The sequence below is a fragment of the Myotis daubentonii genome, chromosome X, assembly GCF_963259705.1.
Source record: "Myotis daubentonii chromosome X, mMyoDau2.1, whole genome shotgun sequence".
Lineage (NCBI taxonomy): Eukaryota > Metazoa > Chordata > Mammalia > Chiroptera > Vespertilionidae > Myotis > Myotis daubentonii.
In genome coordinates, this window is record NC_081861.1 from 10,564,819 (window position 1) to 10,592,274 (window position 27,456).

General features: G+C 45.6%; 1 protein-coding gene and 1 long non-coding RNA gene across 3 annotated transcripts in view; both read left to right on the forward strand.

Moving 5' to 3' along the window:
* The window catches only part of LOC132223918 (uncharacterized), a 34,606-nt gene extending 28,388 nt beyond the window's left edge, over nucleotides 1-6,218 (forward strand). Inside the window, exon 3 of the long non-coding RNA XR_009450556.1 lies at nucleotides 372-6,218. This is a non-coding gene — a long non-coding RNA (uncharacterized LOC132223918). The remainder of the gene's footprint in view (nucleotides 1-371) is intronic.
* MECP2 (methyl-CpG binding protein 2) overlaps nucleotides 1-27,456 on the forward strand; it is a 67,123-nt gene that overhangs the window by 28,613 nt on the left and 11,054 nt on the right. The window contains exon 2 of one of the 2 annotated variants that reach the window (XM_059678940.1): nucleotides 26,630-26,974. In XM_059678940.1, coding sequence (XP_059534923.1) covers nucleotides 26,630-26,974 — 345 coding nt within the window. Of the gene's footprint in view, nucleotides 1-26,629; nucleotides 26,975-27,456 lie in introns of those variants that run through there. The other variant, XM_059678941.1, reaches the window with a different exon arrangement.

Here is a 27,456-nt window from a genome sequence, read left to right on the forward strand (position 1 = left end):
TAGACTGCATCCTGCTCTGCTATTGACCCATTAGCTTCTGTGTGGCCAAAAGGAACAATATTGTTTGTGGGTTAATCAAACCTGCAGTCTGGAGTCAGAAGGTACACATAAGGGGCAGATATGTGGGGTTAGAGTTACTTTTGGGGGATTTGCGTTTATCAAAAAACATGGAATAAATTGATGAGAGTCTAAATAGCACCGACACAGTTTGCCCCACATTTTAAACATACATCCTTTATGAGTGTACAATTTAATAGCATGATTTCCCAATGAAGCTTTGAAAAACAGGAGAAATGAATTTAAAGGCTGTCAGGGGCCTTTCCAATCTGTGGCTTGGTATTTGTGTAACAACATTTGTGTTTTGCCAACAGATGTGTTGCTTGAAGTACCCATGAGAGTGGTCTTTGTAGTTTTCCGCCTGACTGGACGAAACCTCAGGAACTGATTCCTGAGAAGAGGCTGACACTGCCCACTCCAGCTCCCAGGCCTGACTCTGCCCTTGGGCCCTTAGTGACCCCTACAGACATCTGGTGCAACCCCTGTAGCCAGAAAGGACAATGGTTTTCTCACATGTTGCTCTTTCCCTAGTGGGTTATGAGCTTCTGGAACAGAGACCCCATGCAACTTCTGAGGGCCTTCCCCTGCCATAGTATGGCATCTGGCATGAGTGGCTGATGGAGTTTCTCCTGGGACCAGTAAGGGGCAGGGTTTCTGGCTCACGACATGACTTTCCCACACACCTCCACTATCTGGACCTGGTTCTTCCAGGTTCACTCAGCAGGCTTGAGCCACTTGTCTCCCTGCTTGGCAGATGTAGTTAGGAAGAGCAAAATGCTCTGGCCAGTTAAGTGAACTTTCTGAGTCTCAGCAGTTCAAACAGTGTTTTGTTTTGTTCTGGTCAGGTTATGACACCCATACTATGAAGGAAAGGAAAGCAATCTGGTATTGTAGGAGGTGGTGTGTTGTGTTGTTAATTGTTTTATTTTTAAGTTTTACATATTTTTGCAGTGAGGCAAGTTTTCTTTGAATAAATAATGCTGGGAGCTTATCACATAGAAGGCATTTGTGTTGTCCTCAGTACATTCTGAATTATATAGGTTTATTTTTGTCTCTTGTATTCACTTATAAACAACTCAAAGGCTGCATTTTTAGCCAACAGAAATAGGAAGAAAGAATTTCAGAATTTATTTTGTCATTTTTCAGTAGCTTGAGTTATAGTGATTGTGATAACTTAGTGAAAAAAACTGTGTAGTGAGTAAAGCTTACATATGGTTTATCATGAACATTTTGTTGTGCCTTTTTTTTTTTTTTTTTTTTGCTTCTAAGCACCTTGATACTTTTTGTGTGTTAAAGGACTCATGCAGGTTTATTCTGGGGATGCAAGGCTGGTACAATATTCACAAATCAATAAATGTGAGACATCACATAAAAAAATGAAGGATAGCCCTAACCGGTTTGGCACAGTGGATAGAGTGTCGGCCTACAGACTGAAGGGTCCCAGGTTTGATTCCGGTCAAGGGCCTGTACCTTGGCTTCGGGCACATCCCCAGTAGTGAGTGAGTGTACAGAAGGCAGCTGATCGATGTTTCTCGCTCATCAATGTTTCTACCTCTCCCTTCCTCTCTAAAAAATTCAATAAAATATTTTTTTAAAAAAAGATAAAATCACATGATCCTATCAATAGACACAGAAAAAGCATTTGATAAAAATCCAGCACCCATTTTTGATGAAAACTCTCAGCAGAGTTGAAATAGTGGGATATACCTCAACATAAAAAAGGCCATATTGCCCAGCCAGTGTGGCTCAGTGGTTGAGTGTCAACCTAAGAACCAAGATGTCACGGTTTGGTTCTCGGTCAGGGCACATGCCCAGGTTGTGGGCTCAATCCCCAGTGTGGGGTATGCAGGAGACAGCCAATATGGTTCTCTCTCATCATTGATGTTTCTATCTCTCCCTCTATCTCTGAAATCAATAAAAATATACTTTCTTAAAAAGGCCATTTAGAAAGATTAACAATCTTGTTGCCCAGACAATGGAGTCTCATCCCAGCCTCCTACTTCCCCATGCCTGTAGTCCCTGCTTCCCCATGTAATCCTTGTCCTACCCTATATAAGCAGCTGGCTTATGGGGGGCTGCAGAGCAGATTTTTGTGGATGACCTGCTGCTCTCCCATACTGCCAGCAGTATTGGAATAAACGTGCATATATGATTTTTTAAAAAGGCCATTTATGGCAAACCTATAGCCAACATCATAATCAGTGGGCAAAAACTAAAAATGTTTCCCTTAAGAACAGAAATAAGACAGGGATGTCCTCTTTCACCACTCTTATTCAGCATAGTTCTGGAAGTCCTAGACACAGCAATCAGACAAGAAGAAAAAATAAAAGGCATCCAATTGGAAAGGAGGAAGTAAAACTGTCATTATTCACAGATAACATGATATTGTACATAAAAACCCCTAAAGACTCCACCAAAAAACTACTAGACTTAATAAATGAATTCGGGAAAGTAGCAGGATACAAAATTAACATCTAGAAAGCGATGGCATGTTTATACAACAATAATAAACTCTCAGAAAGAGAAATTTAAAAAAAAAAAAACAGTTCCACTTACCATTACAACAAAAATAAGATACCTAGGAATAAACTTAGCCAAGGAGGTAAAAGACCTATAGAGTATTAGGCTAAGTGAAATAAGCCAGTCAGAGAAAGACAACTATCATGTGATCTCACTTATATGTGGAATCTAATGAACACAGTAAACTGATGAGCAAAATACGTCGAGATGCATGGATGCATGGAACAGACTGACAGATCTCAGAGGAGCAGGGAGCGGGGATGGAAAGAGATTAACCAAAGAGCTTATATGTATAATAGAGGCCCGGTGCACGAATTTGTGCACCAGTAGGGTCCCTCGGCCTGGCCTGCGGGATCAGGCCAAAACCGGCTCCCTGACATCCCCCAAGGGGTCCAAGATTGCAAGAGGGTGCAGGCCAGGCCGAGGGACCCCACCGGTGCACAATCAGGGCCGGGGAGGAATGCAGGAGATTGGCCAGCCAGGGAGGGACTGCGGTAGGGCTCCAGGGCGTGTCTGGCCCATCTCACTCAGTCCTGATCAGCGGGACCCCAGCACCAAACTAACCTACCAGTCGGAGTGTCTGCCCCCTGATGTTCAGTGCACGTCATAGCAACTGGTTGACTGCCCCCTAGCGGTCAGTGCACATCATAGCTAGTGGTTGAGTGGCCGTAGCATATCATTAGTATATTATGCTTTGATTGGTTGAACGGACAACTGACAACTGGATACTTAGCATATTAGGCTTTTATTATATAGGATATGCATAGTCTATGGACACAGACAATAATGTGGTGAAGGCCTGGGGTAAGGCGGGGACTGGGTGGGGGGGGGGAGGCAAAGGAAGGGGATATGGGGGACATCTGTAATTCTGTCAACAATTTTTTTACAATTTTGGAAAAGAAACCCACATTGTGTGGATCTTAGGTTAGAGACAGGTGGACCCTGGCTTCTACTTAAGAAAGCCTAAATATGGGACTGGAGACTTGTGGTGTCCTCTTCTCTCATGTGCCCTGAAGTCTGGAGGCAGGCTGTCCATGGCCACTGCAGTGGTTCTGTCAGTATCTGGGATCCAGAACCCTTCAGTCTTTCTCCATCACCCTGAGCAAGAGACTTCCATTTTCAAGGTTGCCTATAGTTACAAGATGGCACTTGCAGCTCTAGCCATTGCATCCTCCTCTCCAGCTAGAAAGAAGGAGAGCATGGGGAATGGGCAATAGGGACTTGCCAGCTTACCCTACAGACCATTCAATCATTTCCATTTCCATTTCCACATCTATCTTTTTTTAGCTGAGGAACAAATAGTGCCTATAACAAAGCAATCATTTATTTCTCTCTAATGGTTCTGGATGCAAGATGGGGTTCAGATCTGTTCGCTAGCCTATGGTTCTTGAACCCAGGAAGGGAAAGCAACTTCCAGGGACAGTTTCTTCTTACTGGTATGCATCAGAAAGCAAGCAGTGGTGGCTAATGTCCAGAGATGATCTGGTGATGCCCAGGATGGGTTTCCCAACCAGATAGTCCCTTTAGTGCACCTTGGCTGTGTTTTCAGTTGTGTGGCTGCTTTCTCAGCTTAGTTTTCAGTTATGAAAACACTTTTCTGGGCTTAGTCTTCTCTCCAGCTCCAAATCTGCACACACACACACAAAACAAACAAAACAAAACTCATTTGTAATTGCAGTTAGCTAGAGTTGGTTTCTGTTGCTTGCAACCCAGGTCCTTGATGTATGGGCAAGGAAAAAAACATGCTTTCAAATTTTTATCTCAGGATAGAAGAGGAGCATAGGCTTTTTGAGCCATGTTGCCCTCAGGATTAAATCTCAGCTTTTATACCTACTAGTTGTCAAGTGCTTTTTCTGTCCTTGAGCCTGTATTGCCTTTGGTTAACTACTTTAATGTTGTTGAGCATTCAGTGAGACTGTATGTAAAGCAGTGATTGTGAAAGTATTGGGAAAATGTCCTGGTCTGAGCTTTTGGATTGGCTCTATATCATTTGAATAATGGGCTAGTAATTTAGCAGTACTGATAACAGCTAAAATGGCCCTCTGGAAAGGGGGTAAAGAAGGGTGGGAAGTGCCGCTGGTGCCCATTGAATGAGGCTTTCCAACAGACCCTGATCTCCAATCAAAGCACAGTGCTTGGCAAACAGAGGCTGTTCTGTGAATGAATGAATGCATGCTTGGGTGTAATTCCATGGGATTTGGGCGAGTTTGAAGTGTTTGGATTGGGGAAAACAATTCAGCTGCATATCACCATTCAACGACTCATCTTAGTCTTAATTAAGTGCTTCTAACCCAGCAGTTGGGACAGTTATCTTAGGCTATTCAACAATCACTTATTGTGAGTATATTTGTGCAGATTTTTAAATTTCCTTTTTAGTCTAAACATGAATGCAACAGTGTTTATTACTGACTTACCATTAGTCACCACTAATGAACAAGAAATTCATAAAAGAAGAGATACAGGTGGCTAATGAAGATGTAGGAAAAGAGTTCTGCCTCAGTGATAATCAAAGAGACACAAATGAAAACAAAGATGATGCCATTATCACCTACCAAATTTGTAAAGATTAAAAAGACAGAAAGAAAAGACCTAGTGCCAGCTAATACTGGGATCTGCTCCTGCTGTACAGCTTGCTCCCCACCTACTGAGCCAGCCTGCACATGCAACCAGGTGAGGCCTTTCCTTGTCTACGGGCACATATGGATCCACTGTTGAGCAGGTGACTCACCACACAGTTCACAACTCGGGAAGTGCAAACTCTAGAGTAATGATTGGTCTGTGAGTGTCCCTGCTACCACCCAAGCCCCTCTTTAGGGTACAGCTGCTTCCAGGATCCTTTGTATGTTTTTGACATGTTCTGTGCACGTGCATGTACACACACTTGGAAACCTATTTTTATTTTCCCTGCACTGCTCGGGTCAGGTATATTTTTGTCCATTTTGTCTATGTTACTAAATTCATTAGCATGAAGTTGTATCTCTTTTTTGCAAACCTCTGTAATATCTGTATTTATGTCTCCTTTTTCATTCTAGAATTCTTTGCATGCACCTTCTCCCTTTTTTCCTTGTCTTAGTAGAACTTTGTCAGTTTTATTATCTTTTAAGAGTGAACTTTTGGGCATTATTGTCCTGTATTACTCTATATCTGCTTTCTAGTTTGTTAAATTCTACTTTTATCTGTATTATATCTTCTACTTTCTTGGGGTGTGTTCTCTGGTTTTTACTTCTTTCTTTAAAAATATTTTTTTATTGATTTCAGAGAGGAAGGGAGAGAGAGGGATAGAAACGTCAGCACTGACAGAGTCATTAATCGGCTGTCTCTTGCATTCCCCACACTTGGGACTGAGCCCCCACCCTGGAGCTGTGCCCTGACCGGGAATTGAAACATGACCTCCTGGTTCATAGGTCAATGCAACCACTGAGCCACACCGGCCGGGCCTTTTTCTTCTCAAATTGTAAACTTAGCTCATTAATTTCCAGCCTTCTTTTCAAATATAAGCATTTAAAGCTGACCCTCAAACCATTTCAGCTGCATCCAGCAAGTTTTCTTATGTGTAGTACTACCACTTTAAGTCAGCTTAAAGGGTTTTTATAATTTCCTTTATGATTCTCTCTTTGAACCACAAATTATTTAAAAATGTATTTTTTTAAAATATATTTTATTGATTTTTTACAGAGAGGAAGGGAGAGAGATAGAGTGTTAGAAACATCGATGAGAGAGAAACATCGATCAGCCGCCTCCTGCACATCTCCTACTGGGGATGTGGCCGCAACCCAGGTACATGCCCTTGACCGGAATCGAACCTGGGACCTTTCAGTCCGCAGGCCAACGCTCTATCCACTGAGCCAAACCCGTTTCGGCTAAAAATGTATTTTTTAAATTTCTAAGCACATGGCTTTGTGGTCTTTTCCTAGTTCCTGTTTTAAAAACTCAAGTTCTAGCTAAACTGCACTGTAGTCTGAGGACTTGGTATGTGTGACACCAGCCCTCGCAACTTGTTGACAAGTGCGTGACTGCTTGAATAGATCATACAGCTGCCAGGCAGGGATGTAGAAGCCTGCAGCTCATCACCTCGCCTTGTCCATCCTCTCTTCTGTTATTTTTGTCTGCTTGATTTGCCCATGGCTGGGGAACATTTGTCAGAGTCTCCTGGCATGTTGATGGTCACATCAGTTTCTCCGTGGGCTTTGTTAATTTTGCCTTTATTATTTATTTTAAGGCCTTTTAGGAGCTATATTATTTTCCTGGTAAATTGAACTTTTGGCATTATGAAGTAACCCTCTTTATAATTAACAGTGCTTTTGCTTTGAATTTTACTTTGTTGGATAATAATAGCACTGCACTACCTGTGTTTTTGGTCAGCACTGCCTCTTTTCATTTTCCTCCCTTTTGTATCTTTATGCGTTAGATGTAACTCTTGAAAAGTGATAAATAGCTAGATTTTTTTTAAAATCATTCTGTCTTTCATCCCCTGACATGTATTTAATTACTGATGCATTTATATTTGTTTATACCACTTCATTTTGTGCATTCCAGTTTTTCTACATTTTCTTTTCTTTCTTTCTTGCCTCCTCTTAGATGGGTTTTTTAAAATTGTGGTAAGATACACATAACATAAAATTTACCTTCTTAACCATTTAAGTATACAGTTTAGCATTAAATAAATTCAAATTGTTATACTATCATCTTTTGGATTAAATTTTTAATTGGTATCACATAGTATATGTAGTGCCATACCCTGCAGTTATATTTTTCATTTAATAATAGAACATTGTTAGGGACTAAAGTGTTTATGTTCCCCTCAAATTCACAAGTTGATACCCAAACTCCCAATGGGATAATATTTGGAGACGGGACCTTTGGAAGGTAATTAAAGCAATATGAGGTTATGAGGGTGGAACTAATCATGGAATTAGTGTCCTTATAAGAAGAGACAACACAGAGCTCGCTTGCTGTCTGTTAATGTGCCATGAGTACACAGTGAGAAGGCAGGTGTCTGCAAGCCAGTAAAGAGGGTCCACCAAACATCAAATCTGCCGGCACCTTTCTCTTGGACTTCCTGCCTTAGAACTGTGAGAAATAAATTTATAGTGTTTAATCCACTCAGTCTGTGACATTTAGTTACGGCAGCCCAAGCAGACTAATATATCCATGTTATGAAAAACAGTAAACATCCTTTTAAATGTACCTTAAATTCCATTGCAAATTTAGCGTATCTTCTATCTTGGCCTTCTGTTGGCTCCCTACCCCTTACCTCTGGATGCCCTGCATCTTCTCTGTGCCAAACTTTCCAGTTTATATTCATGATCTCCATCTCCCCGTTGGTCAGCCCCTAGGATCGCTTCTCTACTCTGTCCTTCCACGTGCAGTGTGGTTCTGGACGAGCTGCTGTTTGCCTGCCTGATCAGGATCCACTCATGGAATCCACACCAGCTCAAGAGGCAGACTCATCCTTACACAAACTCCGCAGGTGAGAACTTAACCAGACTCAAGCATTTACCTTAGTGCCTTTCCTTGGCATGTGAAAATGTTGATTTCCTTCTTGCAGCTCTTCACTGGCTAAAAGGGGAGTTAAACCAGGTCATACTCTTTGGCCCTCATCTCTTTGTCCCCTCCCCTGCACTGGGCTCTGTGTCCTGCATTGAGGCTCCTGTGGACTTCTCTCCAAGCAGTCCCAGATGACGGTGAAGTTACTATTGCTGTGTGTGCCCCCTGCTCGGCTGAAGCCACTGAGAGCAGTGACTGCCTCTGCTTGTCCACTACAGCTTCCCCTTGTTACCTCTAGTAACAGTAAAATGGCCTTTATTACACTTCTTATTCAAGTGAATAACATTTGTAGGTATGCGGTACTGTGGGAAGAAGGCAGCAGCAAGGAGTAAATCCATCTAGATCTAGAGGTGGCACGTTAAATACTAGAACCAAAAACTGAGCTCAACGAGGCTCAAGTGTCCTGGAATTTTTGTCCCACCGTATAACAGTTTCAGGCACATCTACACAGTGGTTCCCGGAGCATGGCTCAGTTTGATGGTTGATCCTGAGAGTACAGAGAAGTAAAGGTTGAAGCACATCTGTGGAAAATAACCTTATGTTGAACAAGGTATTAACAAGTGAATGTCTCTGTTGGCCCCAGGTACCTCTGATCTTACATAAGATAGTCCGTGGACCCTAGAGGTGTTGTCAGATGTCTAAAGTTAGCTCCACCCGGGCGCTGTCCCATGCGCCTCCCCTTCCTGGGCAGCTACTCTGTCAGGAGCCTTCTGTTGCCCACCTGACAGTCCCCAGGTGAATCTTGGGGTTTCAGCTGACATCCCATTAGGTGGCGACAGAGAGCACTAAAATGAAGTATGAAGGAAATAGAACTTGTTTTGCTTCATGTCAGAAAAAAGGCTTATGGGGTGTATGTACAGTTTAGTCAGATTTTACCGTGCAAGGTAAAATTTGAAGGTTTTTGTCCTTTTTTCTCCCTCCCGTTCTCAACTCACTGCTTGCCTTACCACATCCCTGCCTCTCCCTATATAAGGTGGTTAGATCAGAAGACCTATCAGCCAAACCCCATGTCCTTTGCTCTGTGTCACACTTGATAGCCGCACCAGTCATGCACGCTGAGAACCCCAGTCTCCTGACCTGCCCATCACTGCCCACATCCTAGGAGCCAGACAGCCCTGCCCTATGTTTCTTTATTTCTCCAACTTCTCTTTTCATCCCTCCTCCACTCACCTGGTTCAAGCCCTCATCTCTCTCTAGGACTCCTACAATAACTTGCTAACTCTCCTACACATTTCTGTCTTCCATGCAGTCCCTGGAGTCAAATATCACTCCCTTGCTTTAAACCTGAGAGTGGCATCCATGTCTTCAAATGGTGTTGAGGCCCCTAATGTGACCCATGCCTCTTTCTGGCTCCTGTTGCCTCCCCTTTTCTCATAGGTGTACCCCTCAGCCACACAGAACTGCTCTCTATCTGTGTTTTCCCAGCTGCATTTCCTCCTCCTATTTATTCTTGAAGACTCAGCTCAGGTATCTCTTCCTGCAGAAAGCCCTTCCCAAGCTCCCAGGCCCCATCCGGGTTAGATCCCTCCTCTCTTGCTCCCACTTCATACCAAGCGAGCAGCCTATTAACTGTCATGGCCCATGTACCCCAGGCAGGAGGAGAAGCTGTGTCTTCCACGTTCATGATACATGCTGTCAAGAAAGCATGCTGAGCCCTGGCTGGGTGGCTCAATTGGTTGGAGCATGGTCTGTGTATCCCACTGGTCATGGGTTTGATTCTCGGTCAGGGCACATACCTAGGTTGCGGGTTCAATTCCTGGTCTCAGAGGCAACTGCTCAATGTTTCTCACATCAATGTGTCTCTATCTCTCTCCCTCCTCTTCTCTCCTCCCCCTTCCTCCCTCTCTAAAATCAACCATATTTTTAAAAAAGCATGCTGAGCCTGGCTGGCATGGCTCAATGGTTGAGCATCGACCTATGAACTAGGAGGTCACGGTTCGATTCCTGGTCAGGGTACATGCCCGGGTTGCGGGGTCAGTCCCTAGTAGGGGACATGCAAGAGGCAACCTATAAATGATTCTCTCTCATCATTGATGTTTCTATCGCTTTCTCCCTCTCACTTTCTCTCTGAAATCAAATATATATATATATTTTTTTTTTTAAAGCATGCTGAGATGTTCATTCCACTCAGCTTTCCAAGCCCACACACTCTCTGTCATAGGCTTGCTCACCGCCCCAAACAGTCCCCTCCATTGAGGATTCAGTGCCAGACCCACAGTCTTTGTCTCTCTGACCCAGTCCTTTCCATCCCACAGGTGACTTAAGTGTGCGCATAGATGGCCCTCATAACACCTGGCTCCCCATCTCTTTGACCATCTCTGCTCCTGTGACCTCAGCCACCCACTGCACTGTCACAGCCTGGACTTTGTCATCACTGGAAACTGTTCCACCCACGGAGCTGTAATAGCTCTGCTAGTGACAAAGACTTCCTGTGCTCCTAGCTCTCAGGTTCTGTGTTCCTTGGGACTCTGTCAGTTTTCACTCCTCTCATGAATCATGCCCATCACCCTACAAACATGTTTTAGAATTTCATATCTTCACTGAGCGCTGCCTCCTCCGCTCCTGCCCTGTTCTCTGTTCCCCCATTGGCCATGCTCTTCAAGAGTTGGCTACTCACCATCCCATCGCCTCACCTCCCACTCTTGCTCAGCCCCACTCCACAGAGGCTTTCTTCCCCACATTCCACAGAACAGTCTTAGCCCCCAGTGGATGTCCACATTGCTGTGGCCATTGGCAAGTCCTCCTTTTGACATGGTTATTCCCTCCCAGAAACCTTGTGTCTCTTCCGGGACCTCACCTTGTACAGCATCAATGGCATAGTCGATTGTATTTTCCTTGGCCACCTTATCTCACATCTGAGCCCCATTCTGTGTTTGAAGGAATCATCTTACCTTATGAGTTGGATGGGAGGCCAAGTGACCTCTGACTGTAGTCTCTTCCTAGGTTTCCTTTCAGCTGGGGCAGCTATCAGCAAACTACAACCCAAAACCAAATCTGGCCCACTACCTGTTTTTATAAAACAAAATTTATTGCAGTCCCGCCCCACCCCTTACTTTAAGCATTGCCTGTGCTTTCTCCCCACTGCACCACAATTTGAGTGGTTGTGACAAGGACCGTGTGACCTGCAAGGCACCAGATAGCAAAACAGAAAATATTTGCTCTCTGGTCCTTTACCCAAAAAAACAGCCTCAGTCTGGCCAGTGTAGCCCAGTGGTTGAGCATCTACCCATGACCCAGGATGTCACGGTTTAATCCTCAGTCATGGCACATGCCCAGGTTGCAGGCTCCATCCCCAGTAGGGGGTGTGCAAGAGGGAGCCAGTCCATGATTCTCTCTCATCATTGATGTTTCTATCTCTCTATCACTCTCCCTTCCTCTCTGAAATCAGTAAAAACATTTAAAAGATTTTTTATAAAAAAGACCTGAGCCCTACAGGAGGGTATGGGCATGTGCCCAGGCTCTACCACTCAGACCTACCTGCCTGGGGAAAGAAGGGTGGGCAGCAAGAGAAGTCCTTGCTCAGTGTCAGGGCTGCAGGAAGGACCCCAGTGGCCTGTGGCCAGTGCTGCCCCTGCAGGATGGCAGAGGCAGTGCTGGCTGCCCTGTGCCAGCCTGGCAGCAGGATTTGGAATATTGTTCCCAGCCAACTTAGCTCAAAACTTGTTCCTCCAACACTAGGGATTCCCTGGCCACCCAGTAAGCCTTTTTCCCCAATTTGTTGTTATGGTAAAATACATATAACATAAAATTTACCATTTTTAAGTGTACAGTTTCGTAGTATTAAGTACATTCATATTGTGCAAACATCACCACCTTCTATCTTCCAATAGCCTTTTAATCAAGTCCTTGTCTTTAAATCAGCTAGAGTTGATCTCCATTGCTTGCCGCCAATAATCTGGACAGATATGATTTTTTACAGAGAGGAAGGGAGAAGAATAGAGAGTTCGAAACATCGATGAGAGAGAAACATCAATGAACTGCCTCTTGCACACCCCCTATTGGGGATGTGCCCGCAACCAAGGTACATGCCTTTGACGGAATCGAACCTGGGACCTTTCAGTCCGCAGGCCGACGCTCTATCCACTGAGCCAAACCGGTTAGGGCTCATTTTTTTAAAAATTTTTTTTATATATTTCAGAGAGGAAAGGAGAGGGAGAAAGAGATAGAAACATCAATGATGAAAGAAAATCATTGATCGGCTGCCTCCTGCATGCCCCCTACTGGGGATCGAGCCCACAACCCAAGCATATGCCCTGACCATGAATTGAACTGTGACCTCCTGGTTCATAGATCGACACTGAACCACTGAGCCACGCCAGCTGGGCTCATTTTGAGTGCATTTTCTCTGCCTTGATCAGGTTGCTCCATCCCCTCGCTCTTGCTTTTCTTGGAAAATGCCAGATTGTACCTGGGGTTAGGGCCTTGGCTCTTGCTGCTCCTTATGCCTAGGCCCCTCTTTATATGACCTTCTCCCTCATCCCTCACTTCCTTCAGATCTGGTTTCAGATTCACTTCAGGGAGGCCTCACTCAGGCATTAGGCCCCTGCCCATCTCTCAGACCTCACCTCTGACCGTGTGTGTGTGTGTGTGTGTGTGTGTGTGTGTGTGTGTGTGTGTGTGTTCCTTACCACTGCACTGAACTATCTTGGAACTTCGTAGATGTTACATACTTCTGGTCTTCTGATGTCCCCCCCCCCCCCCCGGGAAGTCATTTGCTTTTTCCCTCAGGGTGCCTGAAGAATTCTTTTTTTATCCTTCAAGTTGAGGAAGTTGACCAGAGTGTCACTGTTGAGTGTTCTTTATCACATTTTCATGGGAACACGATGTGTTCTTTCGAGCTGCATATGCAGCTGGTCTTCGTTTCAGGTCAGTTCTCTTATAAAATATCTTTGATGGTATCTTTTCTGTTTTGGAGGTCTCCTACCACGGGGATACAAGTTATCCTTCTGTTAGATTGGCTTTGCCTTTTTTCCAAGCTATTAGCTTGGCTCTAATTGCTTTTTATTTTTTCATCTGCATTCACTATTTGTTTGATTTGATTTTCAGTTATGTATATTCCATTTTATGCTCTTTTAAAATGTATTTATGAGTTCCATAATGAAGGGATTTGGTCTGCAGTTTGTTTCTCTAGGTTGGGAATTTGCCCTTTCACCTTACTGTTTTATCATCTCATCTTTGAACTTCTATTGAGAACATGTTCTTATAAAGTGGTGGGGGCTTTCCTTCTCTTCCCTGTGGAGGACTTTGCCTTTCCTGAGCCATCTCCTTCCCTGTCTCCTTTTTTTCCCTTCTGGCCATAATATGTTTGCAGAGTTACCATGTCATGTCCTGTCATCTGGGCTCAGGCTTGGATGGCTCCATGCAGTCATTCTGTTTGCTTTGGTACAGAGGGGAAATTCTTGGCCCTCTCTTCCCAGACTCTTGGCATCGGCTCTCAGTGCTTCTCCCCCCTGGGCTATGATGAGCTCTTTATCCTGTGGTGAGAGAGAAGCTGCACACTGCGGGTGCTATAGTGAGGGATAGTCTTTGGCAGTATCTAGCTTCTTCTCTCTGTCCTAAGAATTGTGCTAAATGTCTTACACAAAGGCTCACTCCAGCTGCCTAAAGGACATGTATGCCATTCCTGTAGGGGTGCGGAATGGGGACACCTCAGGCTCCAGGTGGTTCCCTGAGTCCATGTGTACCCAAGAGCAGTTGCTTCCCCCAGAGCCAGCCTGGCTCACAGGCACTTGACCCATTTGTCCCGCACCTCCCAGTTAGGAGCTGCAGTAGTTCCTAGGCCAAAAAGGAAAAAGTTACTGATTCCCACCCAGTTGCTTCTTTCCAGCTTTTGTTGGCTTAGAGGTCTCGGGGTGTTGTTGACTCCCTAGCATGGCTTCTGGGGATGAGGCAAGGACAGGAGCTCAGGCTTGTTGCTGCTTTGTCCTCTGGAATCCTTTTCTAGGCTGCTGGGTTTTGAAATGTACTGAGTTCGATTTTATACCCCTTCCTATGTGTGATGAATTCTTCCCTTCACAGTCCTCCTCCCCACCTTTGTTTTATTTCTTATTTTATTAGGGACTAGAGGCCCAGTGCATGAAATTTGTGCACGGGAAGGGGGGTTCCCCTCAGCCCAGCCTGCACCCTCTCCAATCCGGGACCCCTCGGGGGATGTCTGACTGCCGGGATTGGGCCTAACCCGGCAGTCAGACATCCCTTTCACAATCTGAGACCACTGGCTCCTAATCGCTCACCTGCCTGCCTGCCTGCCTGATCACCCCTAACTGCCCCCACTGCTGGCCTGGTCACCCCCAACTGCCCCCCTGCTGCCCTGGTCGCTCCTAACTGCCCCCCCCCCCCGCGCCAGCCTGGTCGCCCCATGCAGCCTGCTGTTCGGTCGTTTGGTCGGCCCTCACTGCCCCCCCTGCCAGCCTGGTCACCCCACGCAGCCTGCTGCTCAGTCATTTGGTCGGCCCTCACTAACCCCCCTGCTGGCCTGATTGCCCCACACAGCCTGTTTAGTCCATTTGGTTGTTTCGGTTGTGGTAGTCGCTTAGGCTTTTATATAGAGAGAGATTAGGAGAGCAATTCTGTGGGAAGTTGTAACCTGTCATTTGATTCTAAGTCTCTGATCATGTGAAATCAGGTTTGTTGTGTGGTGTTGGATGCACTGACCATAAGAAGCAATTCACAGCCCCATACCCCCATATTTTCTTTGGCCGTTCATAGATACTTATTCTAGGTAAATGTCATGTTCCAAAGGGAATTCCATTGGGATCTTGACTGGAAGGACAATCTTCCTGTTGTATTTTCTATCCAATTAGTGTTTGTACACAGACAAGTAACTGATATGTTTATATTTGTCTTGTCACAAGCGTGTTACTACTTTTTTAGCCAGTCCCCAGAGTTGTTTATGGGACAGAGACCTAGTCCCTGCTATTTGCCTGCTGCTTCCTAGTGGCTTAGAACCCCTGTTGTCAGAAGCTGGGTTGGGGGTAGAATGGATCCCCAGGATGCTACTGTGGAGGTTGCTGAGACAAGTGGAATCCATATCTGTGTATCTCTTTCTGGGTGTTCCAGCAGTGCAGAGTCACTGGAGCGCCACAACCCTTCTCTGCCCCTCCCCTGCTCTCAGCAGTGCCCAGGGGAACCCCTCAGCCTGTCACCATCCTTTCCATGTATGGCACTATCGGGCTCCAGGCCCTTCATTTGCCACCAGCAAATTGCGCTTCAGCCAGCCTGGCTCCAAGGTCCTGTTGTTCTGACCTTGAAGATTTCCTAGGGCTCTGTTAGGAGTCTTATTCCTAGACCTCCCTAGCGGGTCCTCCTGCCCCCCAATGTTTTAGTGTGGTAGAACTGTGAGAGCAGAACTTCTCTAACATTGACTCCTACCGCATCACATCTTACAGCAGTTTCTCAAAAAGTGCCTCAGTCATTGGTGGCACCCTTCCTGTTTGCCAACACTGATAGAGAGATTTTCCCTGTTTTCTATTTTGTTGATCATTTCAATGGGCTCAGATATCATCATCAGAAAACAAAAGCTTGCCAAGCATGCAGATGTGGGGTGACCTATGCTAGTAAAAGGCACAATAATGAAAACAAGGCCATTCACTTCAAATTAGTTATGAGATATTCAGACCAAGTAAGCTGACTCTTATGCAGAGTTCTCTCTTCTGTTACTGGAGATCTCCTTTCTGCCCCTTCCTCCACCCACCCCCCAAATATGTTGCCTCTATATTAAAATTTTATTTTGGCAAATATTCTGTTCTTTAGTAAAAGCAGCTGACACTTGATAAAAGTCTGTAAAATTTGTTTACATAAAAGAATACAAAAGTAAGAAGAAAACGGTGTCAACAGAAAATGGTGAGAGGGAGGATCAGTGGTGGGTATGCATTGCTGGGGACCAAAAGGGCAGGCACATGTAAGTGCCTATGGAGACCAGCTGTTGGGACCTTGAAGACTAGATATTTGTCATGGGGACAGAGAATCTCCATGAGCATGCTGAAGGGTGTGCTCACGGCACTGGGGAACATGATGGAAGAGAAGTTGCTATGAGGGGAGGCTAGAAAATGGAAAGCAAAGTCTAACAATACAAGCCTTTGTGGGGCAGCTGGGAAGCCACCCTGCTTGGGTTTCAGTTGTGATCCACGACTTTTACCAACTTTGGGCCTGATCCTTCCTCCACCCACAGTGGTCCCACATCCTCAGGTCACAGTGTCACCATCACATCCATATTCTGGGGCTTTTGCCTGGCTCCTTATTGGGTTCTCCTAGTTTTTAGTATCTCCCCTTTCACAACATTAATCAAAATAGTTATGATTTCATTATTGACTATCTGCCGTAGAAGAGTGACCACACCAGGAGAAAGAAGAAATGGATGCAGGTAGAAAGCGTGTCTTGCTGTAATACCCCTGGCTCTAGCACATCTCCTACATGGTACCTAGAAGGTGCTCTAGTAATGTTAGCTATTAAATGAGTGAGTAGGTGAAATGAAACACCCCCGCACTGTTCCCAGCATTCTTGCTGTAATGACTTCTGTTTAAAGCTTGCCCCTGTCTGCTAAGCATTCCAGAGTGAAAGCAGTTTCTGCTGCCCCATTTTACTCCTATCTAGTTCCAGAACATTTTCATCACCCCCAAAGGAAACCTCATGGGAAACAATCTGGCAGTTCCTCAAAAAAGTAAACATGGAGTTCCCCTATGACCCAGCAATTCCACTCTAGGTATAGACCCAAGAGAATTGAAAACATACATCTGTGCAAAATCTTGTACACGAATGTTCATAGGAAACAACCCAGTTGTTCATCAGCAGAAGACTGGATAAAAAAGTGGTATTTCCATATAATGGAATGTTATTCAACCATAAGAAGGGATGATGTTCTCATGCATACTACAACATGGATGAACCTTGAAAACATGCTGAGTGAAAGGAGCCCATCACAAAAAGCCACATAGTGTATGATTCCATTTATATGAAATGTCCAGAAGTGGCAAATCCATAGAGATGGAAAAGAGATTAGTAGTTGCCAGGGGCTGGGAGTAAGGGGAACTGGGGGAATGACTGCTTAATGGAATTGGGGTTTCCTCCATGGGTGATGAACTGTTCTGAAACTAGGTAGTGGTGATGGTTGCACGACATTGTGAAGTATTAAGTGCTGCTAATGGTAAATTTTATGTTATGTTTTACCACAATAAAAAAAAATTGATCAAATGCCCTCAGAAAATTTAGCCAACAACCTTCAACTTGGCTAAATGCCTTGTCATTAAACTTCTTAAGCTAAATTCCTTTCTGACTGGCATTGTTACCATGTCCTGGGCTTGGTCCAGTCTAGCACGTGTCACCCTAGGTCCCCATGCTGGGCTTGGCTCTTTCTCTGGGATAAATGACAGGGCTGCTTGCCTGGTCTCTGTGCCTGCAACCAGACAGGCTCCCTTGGAGCCAGCTGTGGGTTCTGAGTACTGCATGGGAATCATAAAACCTACCTTTATGATTTAGGGTAATTGGTGAAGTCAACTGTCATTTTAGTGGAGTATTACAAAAATTTAGGTATAATTCACATACCATGATCCCTGGCCTATATGACTCAGTTGGTTGAGCATCATCTCATGTAACCAGAGGTTGCAGGTTCAATCCCCAGTGGGGGACATGCAGGAGGCAGCTGATCAATGTTTCTCTCTCTCATCAATGTTTCTCTCTCTCCATGTCCGTTCCTCTCTATATATATAATAAATGAAGACATATTTTTAAAAAATAATTCACACACCATGAAATTCATCCATTTAAAATGTACAGTTGAGTGGCATTTAATACATTCACAATGCTGTGCAAGTATCACCTCTATCTAGTTCCAGAACATTTTCTTTTTTTTAAATATATTTTATTGATTTTTTACAGAGAGAAAGGGAGAGAGATAGAGAGTTAGAAACATCGATGAGAGAGAAACATCGATCAGCTGTCTCCTGCACATCTCCTACCGGGGATGTGCCCGCAACCGAGGTACATGCCCCTGACCGGAATCGAACCCGGGACCCCTCAGCCCGCAGGCCGACGCTCTATCCACTGAGCCAAACCGGCTTCGGCAAATTCCAGAACATTTTCATCACCCCTACAAAACCCTGTACCCTGCTAGCAGTCATTCCATGTTATATACTACCCCTAGTCCCTGGCAATGACTAATATACTTTCTGTCTGTGTGGATTTTCCTATTCTGGACATTTCATATAAATGGAATTATTCCATATGTCTTTTTGTGAAGGGCTTATTTCACTGAGCATAAAGTCTCCCAATAATTATCCATGTTGTAGCATGTGTCAGAATTTCCTTTTTTATGATTGAATTATATTCCATTGCATAGATAGACCACATTTGTTTCTCCATTTATCTGTCCATGTACATACACTTGGGTCATTTCTACCTTTTGGCTACTGTATATCATTCCTTTCTGAATATTGACCTGCAAGTATCCATCTGTTCCAGTCCCTGTTTTCAGTTCTCTTGAGTCTATATCTAGGAATGAAATTGTTTGTTCATATGGAAACTCTGTGTGTAACCTTTTGAGGAACTGCCTGACTATTCTCCACATCAGCACTGTTTGTTTAAACCTGCTTGTCTTTACCCGTGTGTGGTTGACTCATAGTATAAAGATGAGACTTACCGTATGGCGCTGGTTGCCTTCATTTGGGGAGGGATCTACCTTTGGGTGGCAAAAACTGTGTTTTATTTAGCTTTTAAAATGTAGACAGTTTCTTGGGTCTTCTAAAATTGGGGTATTAAAAAGTACACTGAATTCAGAGCAGGGCCACTGAATTTCAGGTTCTACCACTGTAGCCTGCAGGCTGAAGCACCATCCCCTCTTTTGTTCCTGAAGACCACTGAGGAAAAAAAAAAGACCACTGAGACTCTGTCAGTGCAGTTTGATTTCTCGCAAATCTTTAAAGGGACTGAAGCTGGCTTCTCAAAGTGCTGCTGCCTTTATTGATTTGTGCAGAGCAGCTTCCTTGATTCTGAGATTGTGCAGCTCATACAGGAAGTAGAAAGAATTGGAAGCACCAAGTGAATGACACTTCAGGATGGAAGCAGCCACTGTAAGGAGTTCATTTCTCTCCTCTGGTGCCTGACCATTGTCTTGGGGAAGTGGCTACTGACCTGCCCTTGTAGTTCATGACCTTGTTGTGGTACTTGGGCTCTTGATGCAGCTCCATGAGATAGATGACTGGAAATGAAAGGTGCTGAGAAATAACATCTGGAATTGGCATGATGCAAACATGACTAGAATTGGGAAAGGTCAGGATATTGCTGGGGCTCTGGAAATTTCTATAAAGCTCACTCGGGGAGGGGCTAGATTCCAATTCAAGTGAAAAACTTTCAGCTGCTGTTTTCACCTGGCTTTTAAGCCCCCCCCCCTTTTTTTTTAATCTGAATGCCTTGGGGATTGAGTAGTCCATCCTCCCATCGTTGTCTGGCCAGCTGTACCTGCCAGCTGTTGGTTGCTTGCTCCCCTGTAATGTACAGTAGGCTTGGGTCAAATGAGCACCAGGTACAGCCTCCCAAGGCTACCTTCTGCAGGATTACTGTAGGTTACTTTCATTATTAAAATACAGGCAGTTCTCACCATCAGACCCCTTGAGATAAAATGATTTGGCCCCCAAACAAGATTTCTGCAACTCTAAGGAAGAATTTGGTCTAATGTAGCAGCAGAATCACTGAGTAGTGTTTTATTACCAAGAGCCTTCTCTCATGCTTCATAGATACTTAAGATTTGTGAAAACCTTTCTGCTTAAATGCGATATATGCATTCCTGGGGGAGAAAAATCTTGTGTTCTACAAATCACACAATAAAATATAGTTGTTAAGGGAAAAATAGGTAGGGTAGACCATGCCTACCTTAGGAGATTTGGTACCCAGAGTTCACTAACAAAACCAGTGACAATTCTGTATAAAAAAACAGACCACCACGCCATTGAAGTCTCTGTTGGCATTTGCACCCAACATCTCCATCAGCCAAACATTTTTTACCATAACCCTGACTTGTGCTTCCTCCCACACAATGCACAGATGAGTTGTTTCATTGACATTAAAAGTCAGGTCCTGCCCTGCCTGCCTGGCTCAGTGGTTGAGTGTTGACCTATGAACCAGGAGGTCACGGTTCGATTCCTGGTCAGGGCACATGCCCAGGTTGCAGGCTCGATCCCCAGTGTGGAGCGTGCAGGAGGCAGCCGATCAATGATTCTCTCTCATCATTGATGTTTCTCTCTCTCCCTTCCTCTCTGAAATCAACAAAAATATATTTTTTAAAAAGTCAGGTCCTAAGCAAGGCTTCCTTCAGCAGTGATTTTATTTTAAACACAGGGAAATACCTTGATATGTTCATTCATACAGCTTCACCATATAAAACTAACGCTGTGGAAGATGTTCTTTGAGCCACTAAAAGAAGGCACTTCTGCAATGTTTCCAGCTTTTTCTCTTAATGTACTTGTGTAACGTGAAGGCTTTCTCTTTAATTGTTAGAAAGCTTTCCTGAAACTGCTTCAAAATATTACTGTCAACCAGCACAGCTTCCAGTTATATTGATGTCATCTCCCTTTTAAACATATGTTTTCCCTGAACCCTTCACCATTGGAGGGTTAGTCACAGTCATCATAACATTGCCCTCCTAAGTACTTAAGCATGGCTTTCCTAAGAGCACAGGATGCAGTTATGACATCGAGGGAATTTCACTTTGAGCTAACATGGAACCATATTTACATTCCCCAAATGCCTCATTACTGCCTCTTTTAGCACCTTCAAACCCAGGAGCCAGTCCAGGATTGCATGTTGCATGTTCTGTCTCTTCGGTCTCCTTTAAACAGAACCAGTCCCCACCCCCCCCTTTTTTTTCATGCCACAGACCATTTTGAAGAGTCCAGGCCCATTGTTGTGTGGAACGGACCCTTTCTTTGGACTCTTCCGGCTGTTTCTTCATGGCCTCAGTTCCCCCTTCCTCCAAGATGGGATGGTGCCCATGCTCCTACTCTTCACAGCACTTCTACAGGCTGGCCACAGTCAGTAGTGCTCAGTTTGATCTCTTGTCAAGGGGCACTTGCCAGATTTCTTCAACAAATAGGACACCTTCCCTTCCTTTCCTTATTCTTTAGCCTATGTATTCCTTCATTTCTTGCCAGCTTGTGAGTGTAGGTAAGAGTTTTTAAACACTGTCTTCTATAGCATCTTCTAGATGTTCAGTCCAGCCTTTTTGGTAATTTTCGAAGGAGTGTCTGTGGATCTGACCACCTCATTGCTGGAATCCAATCTGTAGAAGCCTGGGACCCATCCTCCCAGTGCAACCATCTCCCATGCTGCTGCCCTCGTGAGCCCTCCCTCCCCATCACTGTAGATATCACTGTGCTCTTGGGCAAGCGTGACACCAAGGCCCTCGGTGACTGCCCCAGCCTCGTCTCCTGCTAACCCCAAACCACCAGTGATCACCAGGCTACTGCTAGTGCCGAAATTCATTATTTGGTCATTGAGAGCCTGCTTGCTTTGGGTGCTAAGCTAGCCCCTGCTCCTCAAAGCTAATGGCCCCAGGGATACAGCCATCAAAAAAAGGAAAGGGCCCTCGCTGGTTTGGCTCAGTGGATAGAGCCTCAGCCTGCAGACAGAAGGGTCCTGGGTTTAATTCCAGTCAAGGGCACATGCTCCCGTTACGGGCTCAATCCCCAGTAGGGGGCGTGCAGGAGGCAGCCAATCAATGATTCTCTCTCATCATTGATGTTTCTATCTCTCTCTCCCCCTCTCCCTTCCTCTCTGAAATCAATAAAAATATATTTTTTAAAAAGAAGAAGGAAAGGTACCACAGTATCTGAGTTGTGATTGCCACTTGGCATGTGACTATTAAATGCTATTCCTGTCCCTGGCACTTACTGTGTGTTGAGCAGGGAAATGACAGTAAAGAAGGCACACATTTAGGGGGAGTTGCCCATCACCAGGGGATATTTTAAGTACACAGGGGCGGGGAGGGGGGCATAGGGTACTCCTATTCATGGGAGGTGGGAGGAAAGACCAGGGAAGGCTGGTCAGAAGCACCATCTTAACCCAAATGAAGATGGGAGAGAGGGCCGGCCCAGCGGCTCTGGTCTCCCTCCCAGGAAGGGCATCATAGTGAGGACAGAAGGGACTATTGATTTGCTGCCTCTGCTCATCTGACCTGGCTTGCCTTGAGCCCTCCTGACCAGCCTGTGAAACTCCTCATGGGTCTTAAAAACCAAGCTCAGAACTTCCTCTTCCAGGAATCCCCATCTCTGGGTTTCCCCTCTGCCTGGAACAGGGGAGGATGTCATTATTTCTTTGTTACCTCTTTGTCTGTCTCCCCACCTCCCCCCCCCCCCACACACACTAAACTTGGAGCTCTAGAAGACCAAAGAATTATGCTAATCCTGCTCTGGCATCTCAGCTCTTAGCAGTCTTTCAGGTCAAGGGTATCAATGAAAACACATTGGCTCAACTGTGACCTCAGACAAGTTCTCTTGTCTGGTTGTACTTCCTTTTTTTTTTCCATCTGTGACACTGAAGAATTAAATAGGTGATTTTTCTAAAATATATGAACTTGTGAACTAGGTGCTCAGTTCTCCTCATACTCAGGATTATGTGTGTGCATGTGCATGCGTACGTCCACACACACACACACATGCACATATATATGCTGTGATTAGAGGGAGGATGAAGAGGGCTATTTGGTTTCTTTGAAAAAGTGTATGCTTCAGCAAACCCCATAACGTCCTGGTGCATGTGTGGGAGGGGTGCTTAGGGAGTTGCCAGGCCTCCTTCAAGGTCACCCTGGGACTGAGCAGGCATCTGAGCCAGGGGTAAACTCATTTGGATTACCTGTTTTGCATCATTTTTACCTCCACACCCAGCATAATGGCTTTCAGGCTTTAGGGCTTTTGTTACTTGTTTTTAAGTATCAAACACCTATGTATCCCTTAATGCTCAGAATTGAAAATCACCATATTGTCATAGTAGTTTTGAGTAATTTCAATTAGAATTAGAATATTATAGATAGAGCTAAAGGTCCTTTTATTCCCCTTCATCTTCAGTGCTATGAAAGTTCATTTATTGCCCTGGCTGGTGTGGCTCAGTTGGTTAGGCATCGTCCTGTGCACCAAAAGGTTGCCGGTTTGGTTCCCAGTCAAGGCACATGCCCAGGTTGCTAGCTCCATCCCTGGTATAGAGTGTGCAGGAGGCAGCCGATTGATGTTCCTCTCTCTCTCCCCACTCCCTTCCTCTCTCTATCTAAAAATCAATTAAAAATATTTAACAGTGCCTGGCCGTCATGGCTCAGTGGTTGAGTGCTGACCTCTGGACCAGGAAGTCACGGTTCGATTCCCAGTCAGGGCACATGCCTGTGTTGCAGGCTCGATCCCCAGTGTGGGGCCAATCAGTGATTCTCTCACATCATTAATGTTTCTATCTCTCTCCCTCTCCCTTCCTCTCTGAAATCAATAAAAATATATTTTAAAGAAATATTTAATAACAAAACAGTTCATTAATGTTATGTACATTTTATCACAATAAAAACTTAAAAACAAACAAATAGTTCATTTAATCAGAGTTTGGGCACAGCTGGATATCCCACCTTTGTAGCCAAAGATGTATGTTCTCCTCTTCTTGAACTCCACCCTCAAGGCTTTGCCGAGGCCCTTAACTCATCCCTCACCCCCACACCAGTCCATCAGCCAGCAGTGTTGCTTCACTTCCTGATCTTGTCCCCAATCCTCTGCTGTCCCCATCCTGGGCCACACCAAGACAACTGCAAAAGGCTTCTCAGGGCCCCTCCCTGCTTTCCTCTTAGGTCTCCAGTAGTCCGTTTAGAGTGATCCTTTCAAGAGCCCTTGTCCCTGCCCCCTGCTCAAAGCTTTCCATCACACTTGGAATAAAACCCAACAGAGCCCGCCATGTCCCTCCATGTCTCCACTGTCTGGAGCCTTTTCCCCACATGGCCGCATGACTATCCGTTACACTTCATTTAGGTCTTTCTCTCTTTTCTCCCCTAATATCATCACATGGATTATTTTCTTCATTGTGCTCTAATCAGTTCATTCTTTTGAACACTCACCTGGTCACAGCATTGCACAGGACAAGGAACCCTTCCACTCAGTGCCTGTGTCCTTTTCATTCTCCTAGGGGCCAGCCTGGTCCCCTTCCATGGGCACTAGGCTTGTTCCCTGCCCCTGGGGTGCCATTGTTGGCCTTAGACTATGTCCCACCAAGGACATAAGAGCACTGGGCACAAAAGTATTTGAAATAAATCATTTTTTTTCTGTGGTATGTCATCAATTTGATATAATTATTAGTTTCTGTTTATATACAGTGTCATGACGTTTTGTTACCTTTTGTTTTCATTTTATTTGGCGTTATGTAAACTTTTACCTGATTCAGAAGTTGAAATTATGCTCTGGCATACCCAGAGAGGCCTCGGCTGTTCTATTAGTTTCTGCTGTGTGCTTCCTAAAGTCCCCTTCTATCTCACACAAAAGGCAGCCTGCGGTATACATTTTTTACTTTACAGGAGATTCTAGGGATCACTCCTCAGTGGTTTGGGGCACTCTCCATGGTGCGGGCCTGCTGTCATCTAGTCAGCAGGTCCCTGGTGACGGCTGTCTGAGTTGTCCACAGTCCCGGGCTAGTAAAAACAATGCTGTTGTAAATAACATCATCCTCTGTTGTTTTGACTTTCTGAAGGTGTCTCTTCAGGGTAGATTTCTAGAAGGGATTGCGTCAACACCTCTGATTGTATCTAAGAGGCATTCCTGGGTGATATGGCTTGTACTTGACCTCATGGTGGTGAAAGTATTGAGGGAATACAAATGAGAGTTCTGAGGAAACCAGACCTTTTCCATCAGTGCAGTGTTTCTCTCCGACTCCGGGAGCAGCCCTAGACTTCAGCAGTGCACTGTGAACTATTTGGAAGTGGTGGTTCCAGTCTATTCACCACTTTGCTGCTGGCAGAGTGTTCCTTCTCCCTAAGACTGGGAGCACTGAAAAATAAGCTCTGCTGGAACAGGTTAGGGACCCCACTTTTACAGCAAGAAAAGGTCTCCTGTGAGCCAAGGGCTGAATCTGGGTGACACTGACAGCCATGCTTGGGGCCCTAAACTTCTGAAGAAGATCCAGGGAACTCAGTAAGCCTGAGGAGGGCTGGGACACACCCTCACCATGATCCGTCCCCACACCTGACCTGAGCTGTTCAGGGAGGCCATGTCTTCATGGCACCCAGTGAGTCCTGCTGCTAACCTGCTTTCAGTGACTTACCCACATCATTCGAGTCGTTTCGAGTGCACGCCACAGTGCCTTCATTGACGTCTCCACAGTGTGGACAGGAAGGGACATCAATAGGGATAGACGAGCCACGGGACAGTGATCAGTGCCACATGAGCTATATAAGACAGGGCAGAGGACAGGAATAGTCTTGCCCTTTTCCATAATGAGCTGCCAACTGAGGGACTAGCAGATGGCTAATTCTGAGCCCACAATTCTTCCTAAGCCTTCCCTGGCCCCAGTTGTGTTCTTGTCCTCTTAGCCCAGCCATGAGAGCATCATGGTCAGACTCTGATCCTAGGGTCCAGGGCCTCAAGTAAGCATTTCTGAAGTATACAAAGAAGGGGTCCTACCCGATGGAACTGAAGTGTAGGGAAGGCGCTGCTCTTTCAGTGTGGAAAACGGGGAATGCTCCTCTGTGCCTTTCTCCTTGCTCTTTCCTTTCACCAGCAAGGCTGTGCTATTGCCTTGCGTTGTAAGGGAGGGTCTGGTGATCAAGGCTTACCTGACCTGGGGCCACTTTTCTTATGCCAGGACCCTGTGCAGCGGTTTCTGGTTGCCCAGGTTAGCCAAGATTTATATAATGCCTTTGTGACTTTTCTTCCTCTGGGGTGTTGGTACCCATCGTTGAGATGAGGAAACAGGCCTGCTCAGGTCTGTGTTTGGAAATAGCAAAGTCAGGATTTGAGCTCAGGTTAGCTGGCTCCAAACCTGTATGCTCTTTGTGCAGTGCTGCGCTGTGTGCCTGTCAGCAAGTTGTACTGTGCCCCACAGCAGTTCTTTGTTGAGTACACATTTGAGAAAACCCAAAATACAGAAGCTATAGTAGCACCCAAGCCCGGCCTTTGTGAAAAGGAGCTCCACCCCCTTTTGGGCTGACAGCTCCCTATCCCAGTGGTCAAGTCAGCCCTCAGGTGCCGCTCATAAAATGGCCTCTGCCAAGGCAGCATGCAGAGAAGCCACATAGTGTTTCTCTCAGAAAAATGCCACCTGTGCAGGCCACTTACTCTCCTGCACACCAGGAATGGGACTCATGGTGGCCACAGTGCAGGTAGAGTGCAGTTGGCCACCACCACTAGCAGCCCAAAGCCCCTAAAGAAATCTGTGAAGGGAAGAATATCAAGACCTGAGTGAGCCACCAGCAGGGCAGCCCCGGCTTGAGCCTTCCGATGCTCACTTTTTCTGCAAACTGGTGTGTCCTCTGTGATACTTACGTACTTGTTTAACACTTCAGGGAAGAAAAGTCAGAAGACCAGGACCTCCAGGGCCTCAAGGACAAACCCCTGAAGTTTAAAAAGGTGAAGAAGGATAAGAAAGAAGAAAGCAAGCATGAACCCCTGCAGCCGCCAGCCCACCACTCTGCTGAACCAGCAGAGGCAGGCAAAGCGGAGACCTCGGAAGGGTCAGGCTCAGCCCCAGCCGTCCCGGAAGCTTCTGCCTCCCCCAAACAGCGGCGCTCTATCATTCGCGACCGGGGACCCATGTATGATGACCCCACTCTGCCTGAAGGTTGGACCCGGAAGCTTAAGCAAAGGAAATCTGGCCGCTCCGCTGGGAAGTATGATGTGTATTTGATCAAGTAAGTAAGGGCAACTCCTGCCTCTACAGAGCTGGGAGCCCTGGGTAGGTGGGAAGCTGGGGACAGGTGCTAAAAACTAATGGGGGTCCCTTAAAGTAGGAGCTAGTTGCTGCTAGTTGATCAAGAAAATGTGTGTGCATAACCCCGTCTGGGTTAAGTAAGGTGGCTTCAGTAATGAGCACTGCTTGCAGGCACCACTAGGTATGCTTGGAACGACTGTATGGAAGTCACTGCCCTGAGTGAAACGTGCACAGGGTAACAGTGTGATTTACCCTGCCAGCCCTTGAGGCCTTGTGTGAAGATGGAATAGCAGTAGGACCTACCCAGGGTCGGGATGAGAATGCCAGGAGAGGTCACCTGGGAAGTGCTGAGGCCACAGGATCTGCCATATGTAGTAGCCCTGGGTTCAGGAGGCCAGCAGAGTTCCCTGGGGTTCCTGCCATTTCTCAGCTGGAGAGCATCCAGCTGAGAGGCTCTTCTCA